Genomic DNA, 20,880 nt, shown 5'->3' with positions numbered 1-20,880 from the left:
GCAGAGGGTGAGGAGGGGGGACAGTGACAGGCCCCCTCTGTCAATCCAGGGTGTATCCCTTTGGCGGGGGCTGGAGGCTGATCCTGGGAACCAGTGGAGAGCCTGGAGCCCCCTGCGTTCCCCCAGTGCTGGGGAACACAGGGAGGAAGGCTGGTGGGTGGTGGGGAGAGGGAGGGAGCCACTGCTGGGGGCGGGGGGCGGGTTGTCTCAGGCTGGGGCAGCCTCCTCAGCGAGCTGTGGGAAGAGAGTAGGCTGGTTTCTGAGCTCAGTAAGGCCCCAGCCCGCTGGCCTTGTAGTGTGCGCGCCCTTCTGAAATATTTGGAATAATTAGCAAGTGAAAGCAGCAAGTTAACCGGGGAATGCCAGGTTGGCCAGGAGCCAGCCTCGAGTGCAGGGAAAGAAAGGGGCTTCGGGAGAAAGGGGTCCGTGGAGGCTGGGCAGGATTGTGCGGGACAGCGCCTCTGTTTGCGCCTGTGTGTGTGTGTGTGTGTGCGCGCGCTCACGCGTGCTGGGGGAAGGGGCCGTGCACCGTGGGGGAGTGCTGGCAGGGCTAGGTGGGGGTCGGGGATGGGGAGTGATGGGTTCCAGACAAAGCTGGGGCGAGGGGGTTGAAAGGTGCCTGAGTGTCACCCACTTTCCTGTGCCTCAGTTTCCCCATCAGAGCTCTGGTAGGTTGGTTCCCCACGGGCTGGAACCTGGCGGTGGGAGAGTCGGGTCTAGGCACCCTGTCCTTCCTCTTCCCTGGTGGCCTTCCTCACCCTCCGTCTGCGTTGGAGGGAAGGTGCCGGGTGGGGTGATTGCACCCCAGGGTGGGAAGTAGGGGCCCTGGGGCTTGGGCCCTCTGACCTCACACCCTGTCCCTCCAGAAAGGGACCGAGGAAGGGAGGAGCTGGAGACAGGCCCAGGCGAAGACCGCAGGCGAGCCCGGGCAGGCCCTCGTAGTGGGGGAGTTGGGGGACGTGAACCGAGCCCTGGGCAAGCTGGGCCTTTGTGAGTCCCCAGGGCCAGGGAGGGGGCTGCGCCTCCTTTGCTGACTGCCCCCTGGGGACTATAGGTGCTGTCTCCCCACTGCACAGATAGAGGTGCTACGGCTGGCTGCAGGGGACCCCCCCCACCCACCCAGGGCTGCCTCTCAGTCCTTGTCTCTGGGGACACAGAGGTCATGGGGAGGGCATCAGCTGGTACTCTGCAGGCCTTTGGTGCCCCCCACCCCGCACCGTCTTCCTCCCAGCCATTCCCCTTTGGCAGTGAAGCCCCCCCTAAAAACTGGCCTCCATTCTCCCCCAAACAAATTTGCAAGCAGGTCCATTATAAAATTTTTAAAAGCTTTATTTTTAAAAATGTTTTACTGTAAATAACTTTTCATGAAAAAGTTAAGTTGCCCCTCGGGGCAGGGGGGTGGGTGTGGGACACAGCCCAAGGGGCTCGGGTGGAGCAAGGCACTCCCCTGCACACGCACAGGCAGGGGGCGCGGGGCGATCCCCCCGCTTCCTGGTCCCAGTGGTTCTAGCAAGCACCGCGTCCCTCCCGGTTAAGCCTCAGCTATAGCTACACTCACTACATTAGTCTTTCTGTCCCCCTTCCCTCTGCAGCTTGGCTGCTCCTGTCCCCAACCCCGCAGAAACCCAACTCCCCGCTGCTCGCAGCCTCAAGTTGGGCTCAAAGATTAGGGATTTATACCTCTAGAGATGGGGCCAGAAGGCCCCAGAGGCCTTAGAAAATCTCCTGGCTCCACCTGGCACCCCGACCTCGGTTCTGTCTCCTCTCTCTGCCCCCCTTCCCCAGCTCCACCCCACGTACTGCCGGCCCCGGCCCCAGGGAAGCTCTGCCGGGAGAGGCCTCTAGGGGGTTAATTTGCAGTCATCTAATTAGCATTTGTTGTACCTGGGAACTTTCTCTGGATAGAGACCTGGGGAGGAGAGCCAGAGAGGGAGAAGTCTTGAAGCTAAGATGCTCTGGGACGGACCCTGTACTGTGGTTTCCAGCTTGGACAGGGACCCTCCAAGCTGCAGCTCTCAAAGTGCAGGGGCCCGAGTGTGTCCCTGGGGCCGGGAAGAAGTGGATCAATGAAACACTGTGTGTATGGGGGGCTGGGGAGGGGAGGCAGCAATTCTAGTCCTAGGTCCCAGTTCTCAGCCTCCTGGGCTGGAATCTGAGGATGGCCCAGGCTGGGGGCCCTGTGTCCTCGTGGGGTCAGCCTTGGGAGACCTGGCCCAGCCCCTGCCTGGGCAGTAGGGTGTCCATAGGCCTGCACTGGGGGGCAGTCTGGGCCCAGACGTGGGCGCAGTCCGGAGGGGGCAGGGCAGGGCCTGGTTTCTTACAAGAAGGCACCCATGCTGGCCCAGTCGTGCAGGTCGGCGGCCAGGGTGGCATCTCCGGCCTCAAAGAGGGGCTCCGGGGGGAGGCAGCTACTGCCGCTCTCGTCCCAAGGGTGTTGCAGGAAGGACGTGGCCAGGAAGGTCTCGTCGAAGTCCAGGCTGTCGGCAGCCTGCTCCACTGAAGCCCCCCAGGTGACCGGGCAGTCGATGTGGCGGCCGTGGACGGTGAGGTCCACGTCCCCGTGTGAGGCGGGGCTCAGCGGCGGGCTCAGCTCCAGGGCCTCCAGCGAACCCAGCTCCCCGCCCAGAGTGCCGGTGTCGAAGATGGCCTCCCAGTCAAAGTTGCCCTTGAGGGGTTCCAGCTCGCCCTGCTCCTCCTGGGTGAGCAGCAGGGTGCTGGGGGGCCGAGGGACCTTGGCCACCCGCTTGGGCAGCGGCTGTTTGCGCTTATGCCCGAGCCTGCCCTCGCCCGCGCCCCAGCCCGCCTCCCCGGTGGCCTCCTCGAACTCCCGAAGCAGCTGTTGGGCCTCGGTGTTCACGGTCAGCGGCCCGGCCCACGGGGCGGCGCTGGGCTCCTGCGCGGCCTGGCGGGCGAAGGCTGGGTGGATGTGGACCGGGGGCAGCCGCCGCTTCTTGAAGGCCCCGCTCAGCAGCCGCTCCGCGTACTGGGGGTCGATGCGCCAGAAGCCCCCCTTGCCGGGCTCGTCCTTCTCCCGAGGCACCTTGATGAAGCACTTGTTCAGGGACAAGTTGTGGCGGATGGAATTCTGGACACAGGGAGAGAGGAGAGGAGGGCGGGTGAGTGGGCAGGGTCGTGGAAGGGGGGCATCCAGTGCCAGTCCCCCCACCAGTTTCTCTCCGATGGGGGCCGCTGGGAGCGATGGAGGGCAGCAGAGGCGCTGTTCCGACCGGGAGGCTCTGGGACACCAGCCACGGGGCACGGGGAGCCGGGAGTGCTGTCGGGGGCTTTTGTTCCCTGTTGCCAGGATATCTGCCTGCTCAGTCATCCGAGCCCTGAGCCGCAGGATGGCTCTCAGTGCCACCCTGTCCTGCCCTCCCTCCCCACCCCTGCCGCTTGCGGCCTCTGGCCAAAGGCCTCGGCTCCCCCAGGGCCTGGACGGCCATCTCTCTCTGCCTGGGCCTGGCTGGCCTTCTCTGTTTGTGAAGTGAGTGAGTGGGTGTGAGTGTGTGTATGTGTGTGTGTGTGTGGGGGGGTGGAATCTGATGATTTTCCTTGTTTGCAGAGCCGGCCGCTGGCCTGGGCCCTCACCCCCCCACCCCCAACACCCCCCTCCTCCCACTCCAGGCTCTGAGGCCTCGGTTGATTATTACCCGGCCAAGAGGGCCAAGAGCATAGTGCTCATTCCTGGGGCCTCTCAGGCTTGGGGTAGGGTGGCAGGGGGTCTCTGCTTTCTCACCAAGGTTACAAATGGTACTGCCCCCCCCGGGTCAGAGCCTAAGCAAATGTGGAACAGCTTGGAACTGCGATCCTGTGGCCTGTGCCACAGGGAGTGATCCGCGCATCCTGGGTCTCTGTCTCCACGAGGCAGATGATCGAAGATGCTGATGGTCAAAGATGCTCAGGGCAAGGTGTGCCCAGCCTCCAATCACTACCCTGCTTTGTTCATGCCTGGGCGCACAGTCCCAACCACGCTGGGGAACAAGGGTCTGGGGCTTGGACAGTGGGGCCGGCAGGTGGGTAGTGTCCCCTGGCAAGACTGGGGTGTTTACACGGCGGCCTGGGCCCCTTGGCTGCTCTGCGCCAGGTTCTGGAGACTTGGAACATGAAGCCAGTGTGGGAGGCACAGCCCCTGTGGAAAGCACCTGGCTCAGGTAATTGTCCCCCCAGGGAGGCTGATGAGAAGGGTGGGGGTGAGGAGTGGTGGCAGGAAACTGGGGAGGGTTTGGGGTGGGGGCAGGGACAATGGCTTTAGGAAGGCCCCACAGCCCTTCCACAGGGACACAGCTGTCTTTCAAACCCCAGAGCACAGCCCCTCTCCCCTCCCCGTCCTCCTCCAGCCAACTGAAACCAGGCAGGATGTAGAGCCTGTTTCCGATTCCAGTCCGGCCCTGACAAACTGGCCTGGAGCAGAGTCGTGTCTAGGAATTCTAGGACTTGAGACAAAAATGTGTCCCTCAGTCCATCAACCTCCCTCTAGGGGGCCAGCGTCCACGCATAGTTCAGCCCTGGTCTTTGGACTGGGCCTGCTGGATGAGGGACAAGTTCTTTCCACTTGAACCTCAAATTCAACACCCCTAAAGCCCTCTAAACATCAGCCCTCCTTCCTCTCTGAAGTCAGAGTGGGGGCAGTTCCAAGCACTGGGCTCCCTAGAGGTCCTTCCTCGACGGCCTTCCTCCCTCAGGCCCTGGCTTGACGGCGCCTGCGGATCCAGCACGCGAGAGCGTGGGCCGGGCTGGAGGGCCTCCCCTACCTGCCAGGTGGGATCAGCGTGGCGGAAGTAGCAGAAGTTGTCCGTGATCCACTTGTAGATGGCCGACAGGGTAATCTTGGTGGCCTTGCTGGCCTGCATGGCCATGCAGATGAGCGTGGCGTACGAGTAGGGCGGCTTCACGTGCGGATTGGTGGCGTAGTCCACATCGTCGGGAGGCGGGGCCTGCAGCCCCGGGGGCGCGCTCCGCGACGTGCACGACGATGTGGGCTTGCCCGGCGTGTGCGGCTGACCCAGGCAGGCGGGGTCAGCCGCCAGGGGAGACCCCGGCGCGGCCGAGCCTGGCACCTGGTGGTAGCCGTGGGGGTCGGTGCCCCCCGAGGGCAGGGCGGGAGCCTTGGCGTTGAGAATAGAGAATTCCTGCAGCCACTGCAGGCTGGTCAGGCTGTCATCCAGAGCGTCGGGCTCCTCCAGGCCGCCCTCCGGCCCGGGCTCCTCCGCCGCCCCTGCCCCCGAGAGGCGTAGCCAGCTCTCCGCCATATCTGCGGGGACTCTCCGAGGGGGCGGTCAACATCCACGAGCCGAGCCGAGGGTGGCCGACCGAGCTCTCTGGCCCGCTGACGCCCGCGGCTCGAGTTACACAGCCTCCCGGAAGAGCGCTTCCATCCCGCGACCCGGGGGGTCGCTTCCTCCGAATTGAATGAGGTGCCTGCGGGGACCACAGGGGGAACTGAGCCCTCTTCCCCCACCCCCGACGAGAGAGTGTGCGCAAGGAGTGGGGAGGGGCTCCTCTAAAATCGTCCCCGCAGCTGGGGAGGATCTTTTACTGCCTTGGTCTGGGAAACAGAAGCTGTGCCCGGGGGGGGGGGGGGGGGGGGGGTCCAACCTCCGCAGGGTCCGCCTGGCTCTTTTCCTCTTTGATGTTTTAGAGGAGACTTAATTAGCCAAACTAGGGAAGAGTGTAAGGGACATCCGAGGACATTCTCTTCTCCCCTAGAGTGGGAAATCAACCGCTCTCCCTTCCCTCCATAACAAATAGAAACGGGGCGAGGAGCCCAGGAGGGCAGTATCTTTTAAAAGGGCTATTAGGATGAGGGAGCAAGGGGAAGGAAGGAAGTAAACAGGATAGAGAGTTATAGGGGCGCGGGAAGTGAGTGTCCCCCAAACTTCTCTGATGTCAGTCTCCCGGGCCCGCCACTTCCGTCGGGGAAGGATGGGAGAGCAGGCTGCTACCGACGGCCTCCCTTTCCGCGGCTGGCAGACCACCCCGTCCCTTACCTGGCTCAGAGCGCAGCACGGGCCAAAGGAATGTTCTGGAAGAAGTTCCTCCCACCCCCTGCGGCTCTCTGACCGCCCCCCACCCCCAGCTCGAGGGCCCAGCCAGCAGTCCTTGTCGCCCCCACGCCCGACGGCGCCTCTCTGAACGCCAGAGGCCGGGGGACCGGCATTAAGTAGCAGCTCCGAAGGCTTCTCCTGCTGCCATGGCGACGCTCCGCCCCTATAAACAGCTTCCGCTCCTGCCATTGGTCAGTGTGTCTCCAAGGGGACCGCGGGTTCTTAACACTCACTCTGGCGGTAACTCTCTTCGAACTCCCTCCTCCTGCCGCCTTCTCCCGCGCCACGCAGCCCCCTACCCGCCACCGAGTCCCGGCTCCAAACATTCCCGCGCAAGGGCCCCGCGCAGGGTTCGGAGAGGCGCGCGGCTCGGCGCTCCAGCAGAGGCCCCGGGGGCGCCGGGTGAGCCGTCCCCCGCGGGAACCTCACTCCCGCCCTACCCCCTCCACCGCCACACCTTCCCGTCTGGGCTGCTCCGAGTTGTAGACGGCTCCTGGGACGCAGCCTGGGGAGGCCAAGGCTGCGAGCGGCTTAGACTCGGGGACCGCGTGCTTGGGGTTTTCCTTTCCTCTCTGGGTTGTGAGTGGCACTTCCGCACGTTTCTGCGGCCTATCCCGGTCTCCCGACCCTGATTGTCGAGTGGTGCCCGCAGGCAGGTCTAACTCTCCGATGCCACCTGCCGCTTAGGTCCGCAGACACCCCCATGGCGGGAAGGGTAATCCATGCTTCCTGGTAAGCGCTCCCTCACAGCCCCATCCTCAGCAAGGTTCCCAGAAGTGGACATCCCGGAAGCTACTTCGGAAGTGCCTCTCCCTCCCTTCCAGATAGCCGAAGAAGCTGAGCCAGTGGGTGGTACCCAGAAAAGCCATGCCCTTGCCAAATTCCCCTACCAGGATCATTTGCTCCGTTAATTTCACCAACCTTTAAGTGATGAGGACCAACAGCGGACTATAGTCCGTCCTCCTCCCTTCTCCCAGCCTCCCTCCAGTCACCAGCTTTCCTGCTCTTCAATTATTGAGCAGCTGCAGTTGGAAGTTCTCCGGTTTAAGGGCGGGGGGGTGGGGGTTGGGGGGAGGGCTCGTTATCACGCCTTTGCACAGGAGCTGTGCCCAGGCCAGCCGACAGTCAACTCCCGTCCAGAAACATGTCTTTCCCGATCCCTTGTCCTAGTTCACTCCTTCATATCCAGCTTGTCTTGAGGAAAAATAATAAAGTGTTGGAGAAAGTGAGGCAGAAACTTTCACAAATAAGCCAGCTGCGCAGTGAACAGCTCTCCTTCCCTTGTCAACAGTTTTATTCATTTTTAAGAATCATGCAGCAATCCATAAATGTTGCATCCTTGACGTCCCCACTGTAGTGTGCCCACAAGTGTACTCCGGGGAGTGAGGGGTACACGGATGGCAGGACAGGACACACAGACTCCCGAGTACTAGGTGTGCAGACCCTAAAGCAAAGTGAGCAACCAGCATGCCGAGATCAGGTGGACAGGACACGAACTCTTCCCAGGTGAGATGGCTTACGGTGTGTGGATCTGTGCCCAGGCGATGCCCCAGCGTGGGCATGACCTCTGGGTGGAGGGGGGGGGTGGGCCTGGGTAGGAGAAGGAAAAAGGGCTCGAGGAGGCCAGGGTCATGGCACCACTCAGAAGTGAGCTCACAGGTGAGTTCAGACCTGAGCATGGCAGGAAGGAACCCCAAACTCGGGAGTCTGTGCCTTTGCGGGAGAAGCCAGGCCCTGTCACAGGTTCTCTGGGTCACCTGCTTACAACATGATGGTCTCCAGATGATGGCTGGGGCATCTGCCCTGTTCGCTGACCAGGCTGAAGACTAGCCTCTCTGGATGGGCTATTTCTAGGAAATTTTTTTTGCCCCCCTCTTTGGTCAGACCATGTGACATGCAGGGTCTTAGTTCCCAGACCAAGGATTGAACCTGCACCCCCTGCAGTGGAAGTGCAGAGTCTTAACCACTGGGCCACCAGTGAAAGTTCTACTTGCCAAAGAGCTAAATGAGAGCAGAGAGGTGAGGGGCTTGGGGAGAGAGCAGGAACTGTCTTGAGAAACAGGCATGAAGAGCCATTTCTCACCCAGGTCAGTCTTGGTTATGGAGCCAAGGCCTTGAGGAATCTCTCTGAGCCTCTTCCAAGAGAAGGCAGGCCCTCCAGAAGGGGTGAAGACAATGGCTTCCTCTTAGGGTTCCTGGCCGCTGTGGCTCCTGTTTACTTGCCGCGCCTTCATCTCAAGTAACAGCACACTGTGAATACTACCTGCCGGGAGAGCAGGTGGGTCTGAATGCCGCCACCCCAGGCTCAGGGAGGTCCCCATTCCCTAACGTTTCTGGGGCTCAAACCTCAGGGAAATCAGGAAATGGGGTTATTGCTCAAATCTTAAATATGATAGGGGCCATACGAATGTTTCGGGGAGAGAAAAGACATGAAGTGGGGCCTGAAACGGCAGAGTCCGCTGCAGGATTTCAGAGAAGGTGGATGCAGGAACTCAAGACAGAGGCAGAGATTCAGGCTTGGCTTGTGTAGTGTCTGTTGGGACTACAGGCCTCCCCACCCCCAGAGCAAGATGTAAACCACAGCCACCAAGCAGTGTGCGGGTCACCACCTGCCTGGCAGTGCAAAGAAACTACACGGAAGGTTCGAAAGGTCCCCTGGGCACTGGGCTCGCTTCGAGGCCTTGGGAAGGACCTGAAAAGCTCTTCGAGGGTCACAATACCAACTATTAATTCAGGTCATTGTGGTGGACGTATCCTAGGGCTCTGTCAATCACGTATCTGCCTTGCAAACTGTTGGAACCAGCTTTGCTTCCCAGCCTCAGGCTCCACTAAACAACGACCTCTTCCAAAAGCCGGCAGACAATACACCTATCTGGGAGCCGGGAGGAATCCAGTGATAACACCAGTGTTGAGACACGAACGGTCAACAGCTTACGGTCTGGCCTTGCTGTTTCTGGGTGTCAGTTATATGTCCTACACAGGACTGGGGTGGGGTGGGGTGGACACATGATTTGAACAATACCTCTACATCTCTAATGAGCCTATGGAAGGTAGTACCTCCCCCTCCCCCATCAGGCTCAGCAGATCTGGGGGCGGAGGCAGGGGAGGACAACAGGTGGGGAGGGGAGCCCCCTGGACAACCCCTGGCCCCAGCTCAGCCCTTTCCCCAACTTCCTTTGGGGCTCCTGGGCACCAATTGAGAATCACCAGTCCACCCCCTCTCTCAACCTGTTTCTTCAACTATTTAAGAAAAGGGGGTGGAGATGGCTACAGTGGGGATAAGAAGGCCACTTGACAGGGCGGTAGTGATGAAACATGATACCACTCCTAACATGTGCCCTAACATGTGCCCCTAACATGGGCCTGGCACATAGAAGGGGTCAAATGGTTTTTGCAGTGTCACCATAGGATGGAGTCCCAGGCCTTCTTGAGTGCACCTGATCATAAATAACCCTCCGGAAGGGAGCCATGTAACTAAGGGATTCTCAGATTCAAGCAAGATTTAGCCTCCTTCCTAAGCAGACAGACACATGAGGCACTGCCTCTGCCACCAGAAAGAAGCAAGAACTGTTCTCCCAACCAACCTTCCAGTGGTTGCCACTGTTTCCTGTCCTTGAGAAAGGAGCTCCTAACACTTTTTGAGGGGGAACTCCACTTATAGTGCAATATGGCTTTCCCTTTTCACAGGAGTCATCCCCCAAACCCCGACCCCGAACTGGAGGTTTCAGATTGGTTCATGATGTCCCAGAGACCAGAAAATGCTAGGTGTTTGTAATGAAGTCACGCAAACGCCGAGTCCTCTTGGTCTACCCGCCTAAGGAGAAAAAAGATGCACAAGAAACAGCCAGTCTATGGGCCTCAGCTCCACCTGAAGGCCAAGATTCGGTGGAAACATTTTCAAAAAGTCTCTGCAGAGGGTCTCAGGAGCTGCAGTTCATCCCGTGGCTTTAGCCCTCAAGGAGCAAGGAGGCTTCTGGTCCCTACTGAGAGGGGAAGGATCACGACTGCGGAAGAAGGCTGGGAGAAGGAGCAGGTGCCCTCAAGCATCCAGCTTGCACGTGGGTCTAAAGAGTCTCCACGTATCTTGCTGAGGATGCCCAGCAGGTCAGCGGTACAGTGAGGCCAGGAAGGGATGCGAGGACAGGAGGAGGGCCCTGGTACACAGGCGGGGGTTCTCAGACGGCCAGAGGCCCCCACACACAGGGCCTGTCCTCGGGGTCCTCCAGGCTTCCGGAGGACAAGCGCCGGCGCTGCGTGTTCCGACGACTCACCACGTTGTCATCGGCCTGCCAGGCACCTGAGAAGGGAAAAGCAAGGTTACTCGAGCTGGACCTCCGGATCGGTCCAGATGGTGTCCCCAGCAGGGCAGCCTGGGAGTTCGGCATGAAAGCTGGCAGGCTGCCCTTTACTTGGAGCTCCCACGGTGTGCCAACCACAGCACGTGAGGAATCAGGAGCAGTGGTGCCCACTGGGCCAGGGACAGTCGCGGACACTGGGGCCCACAATGGCGGGACACACGGGATGGTCCCTGCTTTCTGGGACCTTGCCCTAGGACCCACATTTGTGTCTTTATTTGGTCTTAAAGTTTGCTTCAGTGTTACCGCAGACAAGGAAAAGAAACTGGGTCTAGCTGAGATTTTCGTGAGACAGGAGGAAGTGGATGGGAGGGAGAACAATAGGTTAATTTGGGCCCAGAGTGAGTGTTTGCTGTGGGGGCCAGGGTGGAGCAGGAAGTGCTTGGCTGTCCAGAGGGTGCCAGGGGCCGAATGGCATGGGGGAGGACAGTGCAATGGCCATTCTTCTCTTTCTGCACCCAAACAGCCCGCTGAGGTTTGCTATCAGCTGGTGCCATCAACCCCAGGAGATGTTAGCCCCAGAGCCATGGGGTCCCACGGGCACCATCCCCTAAACTTATCATCCTGTCCCCAGGCTGCGGCTCCTGCACCGGAAGCACCGGCTGCCCACGCTGGAAACGCCCACAGCCCTGGATTCGGGCTTTTCTCTCCTTTGTGCTGTGTATCCAATCATGACCTCTGGCTTGTTCACCCTCTGCTGCTGTGTAGTTGCTATATCATGTCCGAGTCGTTGCAACCCCATGGACTGTAGCCCTCCAGGCTCCTCTGTCCATGGAATTCTCAGACAAGAATACTGGGGTGGGTTGCCATTTCTTTCTCCAGGGGATCTCTCTGACCCAGGGATCATCGAACCCAGGTCTCCTGCTTGGCAGGAAGGATTCTTTACCGCTGAGCCACCAAGCAAGTGCTGTTCACTCTCTGCTGCTGCTGCTGCTAAGTTGCTTCAGTTGTGTCTGACTCTGTGCGACCCCATAGACGGCAGCCCACCAGTCTCCCGGTTCCTGGGATTCTCCAGGCAAGAACACTGGAGTGGGCTACCATTTCCTTCTCCAATGCATGAAAGTGAAAAGTGAAAGTGAAGTTTCTCAGTCATGTGCGACTCTTCGTGACCCCATGGACTGCCGCCCACCAGGCTCCTCTTGCCCATGGGATTTTCCAGGCAAGAGTACTGGAGTGGGTTGCCATTGCCTTCTCCGGTTCACCCTCTAGTCATGTCTAAATCTGTAAGTCAGAAAACCAGGTACACCCCCAACTTGTAACATACTGACTGTGTGACCCTGGGACAGGTCATTGTACTTGGGAGTCCCGGTTTTCCCGTCCATCAGATGGAAATGAGTACTTAGCCCCCAGAGTTGCTGGGAGAGGCGACACGGCAGAGTGCTGAGCAGGGTGCCTGACTCTTAGAATGTGCTTGGCTCGGCAACCAGGCCCGCCCCCAGCCTTGTTCAGGTTCATCTCCTCCCAGCAGTCCCCCAGCCCACAGACTGGCTCCATCCATTCATTCCCTCCAGTGCAGCGAGAAACTCCTTCCAGTGGACAGGAGGAAGCCCTAACCCCCTGGGGTTAGGGAAAGCCATCCAACCTCTGGCCTGAGAACCTCTGAGCTGTGTCTCCCAGCCTGTCCCACACGGCCCCCTGGCCAAAGAGGGTCCAGCGTGTGCCGACTTGCTCCCCCACGGCCTGCACCACTGCCCCCCTCCTCATGCCGTGAAAATTGCTGAATCCCTGAATTCCTCCATTGCACTGTGACCTTCTCCTGGGCGGAGCCAAGAGCCACACCTGGCCCAGCAGGGGGCTCATTCCGAGCACGGAGCCCGTGACCCTGGACTGGGGGCCTGAGGCTCAGTATATTCTGTGACAGAGGCCACTCATGAGGGTCTGGGGTCTGCCTTCGGTTAGGCCAGCCCAAGACACAATACCCTTTAATGGCAAAAACACTAGGATTAAGTGGGTAGAAACTGAGTATTTCCCATAAAGTCCTGGTGCGATCATCCATCCTAAACCTCTGATACTGGCCTGCAGAGGTGGACCCCCGGCCAGAGGAGTCCGTGGGACAGGAAACTGTCGGGTATCTCTCACAGCCAGACAGAATGTGGGGGTCCATATTCCCTGGGGGCACCGTAGTCTGGTGCCCTCTAAGGATGGCCCTCTAAGTGTGACGATGGCATGACGAGTAGGCCAGATCTCCCTTGTAAGTTAAGAACCCCCAGAGAGAGTGAGTTGTTCGTTCAAGTATATAATTTGGTAGAACTCATACCTATTCCTCAATGTTTAGGGGGCAGGACTCCGGAATGGCGGCTGTTCGGTGGGAAAGACCAAAAGCAAATGGTAAACGAGAGAGAAGACACACAGACACACACGCACGTACAAAGTCAAAACGCCGTCGCTACACGGCTACCACCACCGGCCGCCAGGTCTGAATGCCTGAGTCCTTGCTACCAACGCCACCGGTCCAGTTCCTGAGCCAGGGCGCACATACGGCTCCTTCTGAAACCACCTCAAGACTCAGACCTGAAGCCTCTGTTCTTGTGGGCTTCGTGACAGTACCCTTTCTTCTAGGCCTGCTGGACCCTTGGCCAAACCTTGCTGCTGCTCGGCTCCTCCTGCTCAGAGGGCGAGCCTGGGTGCAGCAGGTAAGCCATTCTGTCCAGCCCTCAGCCAGAAAAGGGAGCCTGGAGATTCAGGATCTTTCAGCAAGGATAGAGAAAGGTGCTTCTCGCTCAATTCCATCCTGGGGACTCAGAAATGGGAGAGTGGAGAGACCTCTAGAGGCAGATTTGGGAAGCACATCCAGGGTGCTTCTGCACACCCCTTCCGGTCTCTGAAAGTGTTAGTCACTCAGTCACGTCCGACTCTTTTCTATCCCATGGACTGTAGCCCACCAGGCTCCTCTGTCCATGGAATTCTCCGGGCAAGGATACTGAAGTGGGTAGCCATTCCCTTCTCCAGGGGATCTTCCCAACCCAGGGATCCAGCTCCAGTCTCCTGCATTGTAGGCAGATTCCCTACTGTCTGAGCCATCTTCCTGTCTCTGCCCAGCCACTAATTAAATATAAGGGCTGTAACAGTTCCGACCATCCTGTAGGGTCTCTCCAGGAAAAGAGGATGTTCATTTCAATTTTTCCTTAGTATTTGGGAAGTGCAACCCTTCCTAGTAGTGTCTTAGTCTTGGGTTATTTCAGGTCTTCATAAGTACTTTTTTGTTTTCTTCTTTTCTGGCCATGATGCACGGTTTGGGGGATCTTAGTTCCCTAACCAGGGATCGAACCTGGGCCATGGCAGTGAAAGCGCCAAGTCCTAACTACTGGACCACCAGGGAATTCCCTCCATTAAGTATTTTACATTTCCTTGGTGATGCCCACTCTTGTACAATGCAGTCATTTAAAAACATTTGTATTTCCACTAAACCATATTATCTTTGCTTTTCCCCATCACTCCCCAGAGCCTTTTCACAGAACTGTCACTGGTCCCCTGACTACTATCCTGCCACTTGTGTGATACTCCATCATATTCCTTGCAACCACATCTACCTAGCATGCAATTCTAATCTGCTCGCCACCTACCCCTCTCAACTCAGATTTCCTCCGTTTGAGAATCTTTCAGAACAACCTCAGAATATACCATATTCTCACTCCCACCCTTAGTTTTCGGGTCCAAGAAGATCCAGAAGCTTCTTAGAGAAAAGGGGGCTGGATTGACACAGGTGCTCTCTCAGTGTCACTCCCACATGGGTGATGAGAGTGGGGAGGATGGGGACGCGAGCAGTCCTCACCACCAGCTGGGGATCCAGGCAGAGCATGTGTGTGGCTGGGGGCGGTGGACCATGGGATATTCCCCAGGCTCTGCTCCTCATGGGCCCTCCGTGAGGGGACTGACATCCTTGTAGAGAGGGAGACCCTCGAAGGGTCCGAGAAGCTGTCCTGGCGGCCAAGCCAGCCTGCAGTACCTCAGTCATGGGGTGGAACTCAGAACTTCTAGCTGAGTGTGACGAAGTCTGTCTATTCCATGGGACCTGCCAAAGTGGGTACTTCTGTCATTAACCCGACAGATCCTTCCAGAGAGTTCCCCAGCACTTTGCTACCAGTGTGATGCTAACAGTGGAACTGGAGAAACATGTACCGAGGGAGCAGATGCACTTGCCCTCTCCCATAAGAGCCTTTGAGACCTCTGCGTGAGGCTACGTAGGGACCCCCTCGAGCACTTAGGGCTGGGCCCAGAGCAGCCACCCCAGCCATGTGCTTTCACACGGCCCGGACGGTGTGCTCAGTTTAATCTGAGAATGGCTGGCTCCCGAGATCACCAAGGAATCCCAGGTCTCACTCCCCTCCTGCAAGCCCAGAGTGGAATAAAGATCCACCAGCAGGTTGGCCAGAGGGAGTTAGAGAGAGGAAGAAGCTGACAGAATGGGATCAGTTTCCACTGGCACAGCTGGCTGAAACAATTCCCAGCAGCTCCCTCTGCCAAAAAACAAGGGTGGAAAGGGGGGGGTCCCCGGGGGGAGGCAGGAACCTAGACTTCTCTCTTAAAGCCCAGTGGGCACAGCTGCTACAGACACAGGGCAGAGTGAGGGCAGAGATGTCATCTTCCCCAAAGTGAAAGCGTTAAATCACTCAGTTGTGTCTGACTGTTTGTGACGCCATGGACTTGCCAGGTTCCTCCATCCATGGGATTCTCCAGGCAACAATACTGGAGTGGGTAAGCCATGCCCTTCTCCGGGGGATCTTCCCCACCCAGGGATCGAAGCTGGGTCTCCTGCATTGCGGGCAGATTCTTTACCATCTGAGCCACCAGGGAATCCCTGGTCATCTTCCCCAACTACTGACCAAAACAAATTCTTCCTGTAACCTTTGCCCCGGATGCATCCATTTTTGAGGAACAGGGATTCATCTATTCTCACAAAATTTTTTTATTTTTTTCTTGAAAAAATCCCAGCATGTGGAATACAGGCCCTTGCCAGTTAGGAACAGAAGCCTCGGCAAGAGCCCCTTGGGTGTGCGCATGCCCAGCAAGCTCGGGGTCAGGCACAAGTGAACATGAACTTTCACAGAGTCTGGATAACATAAATGAGTTTCAAAATAAACAAACCGGACAGACAGATTTACACATTTGGCAAAAAGACATGAGAAACACATGGACAGACAGAAGCCAGGTAAGGAGCGGGAAGGCAGGAATGAAGTGGACCCTGGGCCCCAGCCGCTCCCGGCACAGACTTGGCAGGGTCAGTGCTAAGTGGGGAGGGACCGGAGGGCCCTTGGGGAGGCGTCTCTGGGAATTACAGCTTCCCCTGCTGCAAGCCTGCACGGGGCCAGAGGGGTGAGGACCTGGGTCTTTCGCAGGCTGATGGAGAGTGGCAACCACAGGAGGCTGTCCCTCCAGCCCCATAGGCACGTCACCAAGCAATTAAAGCACTGGACCCATGACAAAGACGTGGGTGTCCTGAAGCGAAGGAAGTCTTCATTTCAGGGCACTTTAAAAGATTACAGAACCACGCCACGTGAAGGCAATCTCTGCTGTGAACCCAGGAGAGGCAACGTCGACCTAGATCACTGGGCAAGATGTGGCTTAAGAGGCCTGTTGGTGGAGCCCTTAGTGAGCAAGGAGCAGAGGGACCTCAGTGCCTGGAGTGTGACTGACAGGTGAGCTTCTCCGGGAGAACGTATCCCGGATTCAGTTAAGCATCGTGGGAACACGTCAGGGGCACCCTGATGGCCCTGATCGAATTTAGAGTTAAGGCTCCAGGGAGAGGAGGCACCCTTGACCCCTGATCTCTCCTCTGGGATCCACATCCAGTGAGCACAAGGCAACTGGTGGTCACCCAGGCCTCCCTGGGTCACAGAGCCACTCGCTCATCTATAAAACGCTGACTCTCGAATTCCTCTCTGATCCTAATGATCCACGCTCCTCTGGGGAGTTGCAAGTTTCCTTTTCAAGGACTCAGGGCTCTCTAAGACTTTCTCGAAGAGGTGGTGTCTGCCTCCAGTGCTGCTGATGGAAGCAAAACGTGGCCCCCTGCCATGGGATCTGTAAGACTGTGATGGAGGCGCCCCGTCAGGCCAAATCGCAAGGACTGGGAGGGATGTTTGCCCCTTTTCTTCCTGCCCTAACAGTCTCGGTCAGAGCAGGGGTCTCTCTTTGCTCAAGGACTCTCCTTTCAGCAACAGGCTTCCAGCATCTTAACAAAGCCCATGCCTTCTTGCAGGAACTCCGAGGTGGGAGGTGGGTGTCCCAGGGTGAGAGCAGGGATGCGAGCAGGGGAGGGAGCGTCTCCCACCAAGTTCATGTTCAGCAGACTGCCACTCACCAGGTAAGCAGACCTCAGAGCACAGCTTATTGTCCAGTGCTTTCTCGCTGGCGATGTCAAAGTCATTGTTATTGTCACACTCCATACCTAGAAATGCGCATGTCCTCTGGCCTGTAACGGAGTTAAGGCAGTTAGAGAGGGGCTGGCTGTGTTTTTTCTCTGCTTTGCTGTCCTCAAAATAAAAATCTTAAGGATGGAGACAAAAAAAAAAAAATCATATCATATGTTTAAAAAAAAAAAAGACAGTAATTAAGTGGGTAAAGAGTGGACAAAAAAGGAATCAAACTGTTTGTGTTCTCCTGCTGTCCTGCTGTTTCTTTAACAGGCCCCTTTCCAGCCCTTGTTCCTGGGAAGTCAGACCCTGGGGAGGGCTGCAGGATGTGGGCCCAGGCCCAGAGCAGGACTAAGTCAGGCTGGGAAGAGCTGGGGGAGCGACCAGGGAAGCAACTCCGCCTCTGGCCCGTGACTGTGGGTTTGTATGGGGTATGTTTATGACCACAAGGCTCTGCAAAATGACTAATACATAAAACAGCAATTAAAGCTCTTCGGTTCCATAATGTTGCCCATCAAATCAAAGAATCGCTTAGTTCACAAAATTACAATTTATTTTCTGATGAGGCTTAATTTGTTATTCTGAGTACGTTTTAAGGTAGCAGTCCCCAACCTTTTAAGGGACTGGTTTCCTGGAAGACAGTTTTTCCACATATCAGAGGGTGGTGGGGGATGGTTTCAGGATGATTCAAGCTCATTACATTTATCGTGTACTTTATTTCTATTATTATTACATCAGCTGCACCTCAGATCATCAGGCGTTAGATGCTGGAAGTTGGGGACCCCTGTTCTAAGGGACTGACCGGAAACCTAGAGTCATGTAAGATGGGGACAGTTTTAGACGTTATTTTTTTCAAGACTCTCCCCCTTTTTTTTTTTCTTGGTGGAAGGGAGAGGAAGAAACATACAGCTACCGTGCTGGGCTCTGGAATGTCAGGCGGAAACCACTTGCCGCCCTGCACTTTCCAGAGGCTAATATTCTGCGGGGGCGACAATCACAATGGGGAACTCCAGTCCTCAAGACATCAACTGCAGCGCCCAAACCCCGCTGGGCTGGGGCGGAGGCGCAGTCTGGGCCGCCACGCCCCTCCTCCCCGGCTCCCGTCCCGTGTGCGTGCGCCCCCCGCCCCCCGCCCCCCGCAACGGCCAGCGCCAAAGCAGAAGCGGCGGGCATGACACCTGCGTCCAGGCTGGGATCCGGGTCTGCTTTGGAGGTCGCCCTTCCGCGGAGGCGCCTCGCAGCAGCGGAGGGAAGAGACACCGGTTCCTGGGCCGCCGGGTCCTCGCCTCCCAGGTGGGAGTCCCACCCCCGCCCGATCCTGCTCCCTGCTCTGCCTGGAGGCCCCCTCTAGGCTTACTAGAAACAAAATCTTCCCCCTGAAGATGTGATTAACCTTATTTACCAAACAGAAGGAGTCGCAGATGTAGAAAGCAAACTTATGGTTGGGAGGGGGAAGAGGAGGAGGGCTAAACTGCGAGACTGGGATTGACATATAGGCACTGCTATGTGTAAAATAGCTAACTAGTAAGGGCCTACTGCATAGGACAGGGCACTCCACTCAGTACTGGGTAATGATCTGTGTGGGAAAGACTCTAAATAAGAGTGGTTGTACCTATATGTATGTATGTAATAAAATGTTATACATGATACTTATTATACCTTGTACATATATTATATATTGTATATATATAATATATTGTACATATATATTGTGTACCTATATGTATGTGTGTATATAACAAAATATTATACATGATACTTATTATATCTTGTACATATATTATATATTGTATATATATAATATATTGTACATATATATTGTGTACCTATATGTTTGTATGTATACAATATTATACATACTTATTTTACCTTGTACATATATTATATATTGTATATATATAATATATTGTACATATGTTGTGTACCTATATGTATGTGTGTATATATTAAAATATTATACATGATACTTATTATATCTTGTACATATATTATATATTGTATATATATAATATATTGTACATATATATTGTGTACCTATATGTTTGTATGTATACAATAAAATATTATACATACTTATTTTACCTTGTACATATATTATATATTGTATATATATAATATATTGTACATATGTTGTGTACCTATATGTATGTGTGTATATATTAAAATATTATACATGATACTTATTATATCTTGTACATATATTATATATTGTATATATATAATATATTGTACATATATATTGTGTACCTATATGTATGTATGTATATAATAAAATATTATACATGATACTTATTATATCTTGTACATACATTATATATTGTATATATAATATATTGTACATATATGTTGTGTATATATATATATCTTGTACATATATTATATATTGTATATATATATTATATATATATAATGGATTCATTTTGCCATATAGCAGAAACTAACACAACATTGTAAACCAACTACTCCAACTTAGGAGAAAAACCCAGATATAACTGAGGCCTAAATGACAGTAAAGAGAATCGCCCCAATAGCTTAGAGAACGCTGGCCTGCCCTGAGCTGCCGAAGTCTCCCCCGGCCTTCACCGTGCCCCCTGCTGCTCAGGCCCCTCTGCTGCTGTAACAACAGCCCTTTTCTTCACTAAAGCAAAACCAGACCTACTGCCTGCAGTCCTTCCCACCCAGCGATGGAAACTGCCCTCTGCTCCTGCTGCAGCTCAGCTCCAGGGGACTCTGTTGAGAAGCTGAAGCAGGAAGGAAGGTGATGGGAGTTGCCCAAGGAGCTTTAGAATCTACTCCACGTAGATGGAGAACCACCTGAATGATATCTTCTGCAACCTTGGCTTGAGGGCCCAGAAAAAGCTGGGAAGGCCACTGAGGTCCTCGGATACCCTGCTGGCTTTTTGATATTTCATCAAGAAGACAACATTTCTCCAAAGCCGCACCCTTGAGCAGTGCCACCCAGTCACACCGGTGCCCCTTTCTGTACCGTTTAGCGAATACCCAGGAAAGAAATATGATAACAGGGAGCCAAAGACCAGGTCTTTTACCATCTTCTTGTGTGGGCGATGCGTCCTCTTCCTCTAGAACATCGTTCCCCTAGGACAGAAGGAAGGAGCTATGAGTCCAAGCAGTGACATGAGTGTACTGAGTGGCCGAAAACAGCGCTAACCAGCCTCCTCGTCTCTATGCGTTTCCCATCCACATAAGACGGCTCAGAGACTGAGCAGAGGCAGATTTTGCTTGGCGAGGCAGGATCGGCCGGCAGGGACCAGGTCTGAGGCACATTACAGACGGATCCTAGGACTCTCAAGAATAGTCTTTCTTGGTAATGGTTTAGCTCACACTTAGTCTCTCTAAGGTGGATGTCAAAGTTGTGAATTGAAAAAGCAAACTGTGAGATCAAAACACTTTCAGAAATTCCTTAGGATCCCAAACCCTGTCCAGATATGCCTTTGAGAACTTGTGGCTCAAAAAAGAGTTCTGTCGTCCCCACTGTGAGCCGAGTGCTCCTCTACAGCCCCACAGCTGGGTCTGAGCACTTCTCATACTGAATTACAATCCTGACTCCTCCACCGGATGAGCTCCTGGATGGGTGGAGTGGGTGGGGGGCAGGCTAAAGCCATGTCACTTGGTCAGTGTCCCCCCACTGCCAGGAAGCACTCGTGAGCCGGCTGTCCCGGGTGAATACTAAGCGAACGGAGGACAAACACCCTCTCGAGGGTCTGGCCTAGAAGACTTCTCTCTAGAACTTTCTCCACGCCTATTACACTGAGACCAGCGCTCTCGCTAATCGGGGCAGTCCTTCGGCTCTGCACCCGCCTCTTAACAGGCTTCTTCCAGAACAGCTCCCATCCCATTCACACCCTCTGCCAGCACTGAAGGCCCCTAGACTGGGGAGGGGGCACCACCGTCCTCCGCCTGGCTGTTACCTCTGCGTCCTGCTCCTCGGCGGCGAGGCCCATGAAGTTGCAGTCTGGAGATGCCGCGGGCGTCACCTGCAGAAGAGTAGCAAAAATTAAGGTGTAGACACCACCAGCTCACCTCCCCAGCTTGCCTGGCAGCAAACCCAAACCAAGTCCTCAGGACAGAAGTGGTGCCAAACCAAAGATCAGATACGAGGGCATCTTT

The 20,880-nt window shown here is 55.6% G+C and overlaps 2 protein-coding genes and 1 non-coding gene across 4 annotated transcripts in view; all 3 read right to left on the bottom strand.

The window, feature by feature from the left end:
• Positions 1–1,677: 1,677 nt before the first annotated feature.
• Positions 1,678–6,110, bottom strand: FOXJ1 (forkhead box J1). The gene is made up of 3 exons (XM_061141270.1): positions 5,988–6,110; positions 4,752–5,418; positions 1,678–3,085 (listed from the first exon to the last, which is right to left on the bottom strand). Exons 2-3 carry the CDS (start codon positions 5,247–5,249, stop codon positions 2,318–2,320), a joined length of 1,266 nt encoding a protein of 421 aa, XP_060997253.1. The 5' UTR covers positions 5,250–5,418; positions 5,988–6,110; the 3' UTR covers positions 1,678–2,317.
• A 1,197-nt stretch (positions 6,111–7,307) lies between these two features.
• Positions 7,308–20,880, bottom strand: part of RNF157 (ring finger protein 157) — a 75,407-nt gene continuing 61,834 nt past the window's right edge. For both annotated transcript variants that reach the window (XM_061144769.1, XM_061144770.1), the window contains 4 exons: positions 20,682–20,747; positions 19,800–19,848; positions 16,701–16,811; positions 7,308–10,341 (listed from right to left, as the gene is read on the bottom strand). In XM_061144769.1, coding sequence (XP_061000752.1) covers positions 10,220–10,341; positions 16,701–16,811; positions 19,800–19,848; positions 20,682–20,747 — 348 coding nt within the window. In that variant the 3' untranslated portion in view covers positions 7,308–10,219. The remainder of the gene's footprint in view (positions 10,342–16,700; positions 16,812–19,799; positions 19,849–20,681; positions 20,748–20,880) is intronic.
• On the bottom strand, positions 13,647–13,718 carry TRNAE-UUC (transfer RNA glutamic acid (anticodon UUC)). Its single transcript has one exon. It is a non-coding gene; the product is annotated as a tRNA-Glu (tRNA).

Source organism: Dama dama, chromosome 5 (genome assembly GCF_033118175.1).
Source record: "Dama dama isolate Ldn47 chromosome 5, ASM3311817v1, whole genome shotgun sequence".
In the NCBI taxonomy this organism is placed as follows: Eukaryota; Metazoa; Chordata; class Mammalia; order Artiodactyla; family Cervidae; genus Dama; species Dama dama.
This window is presented reverse-complemented; position numbering and strand designations above follow the sequence as displayed.

Excerpts from the sequence above, each read along its gene's own strand:
- FOXJ1 (XM_061141270.1), bottom strand. The coding sequence starts at position 5,249 with ATGGCGGAGAGCTGGCTACGCCTCTCGGGGGCAGGGGCGGCGGAGGAG. Across the intron at positions 3,086-4,751 it reads ACGCTGATCCCACCTGGCAG|AATTCCATCCGCCACAACTT; the intron begins GTAGGGGAGGCC and ends CCCTGTGTCCAG.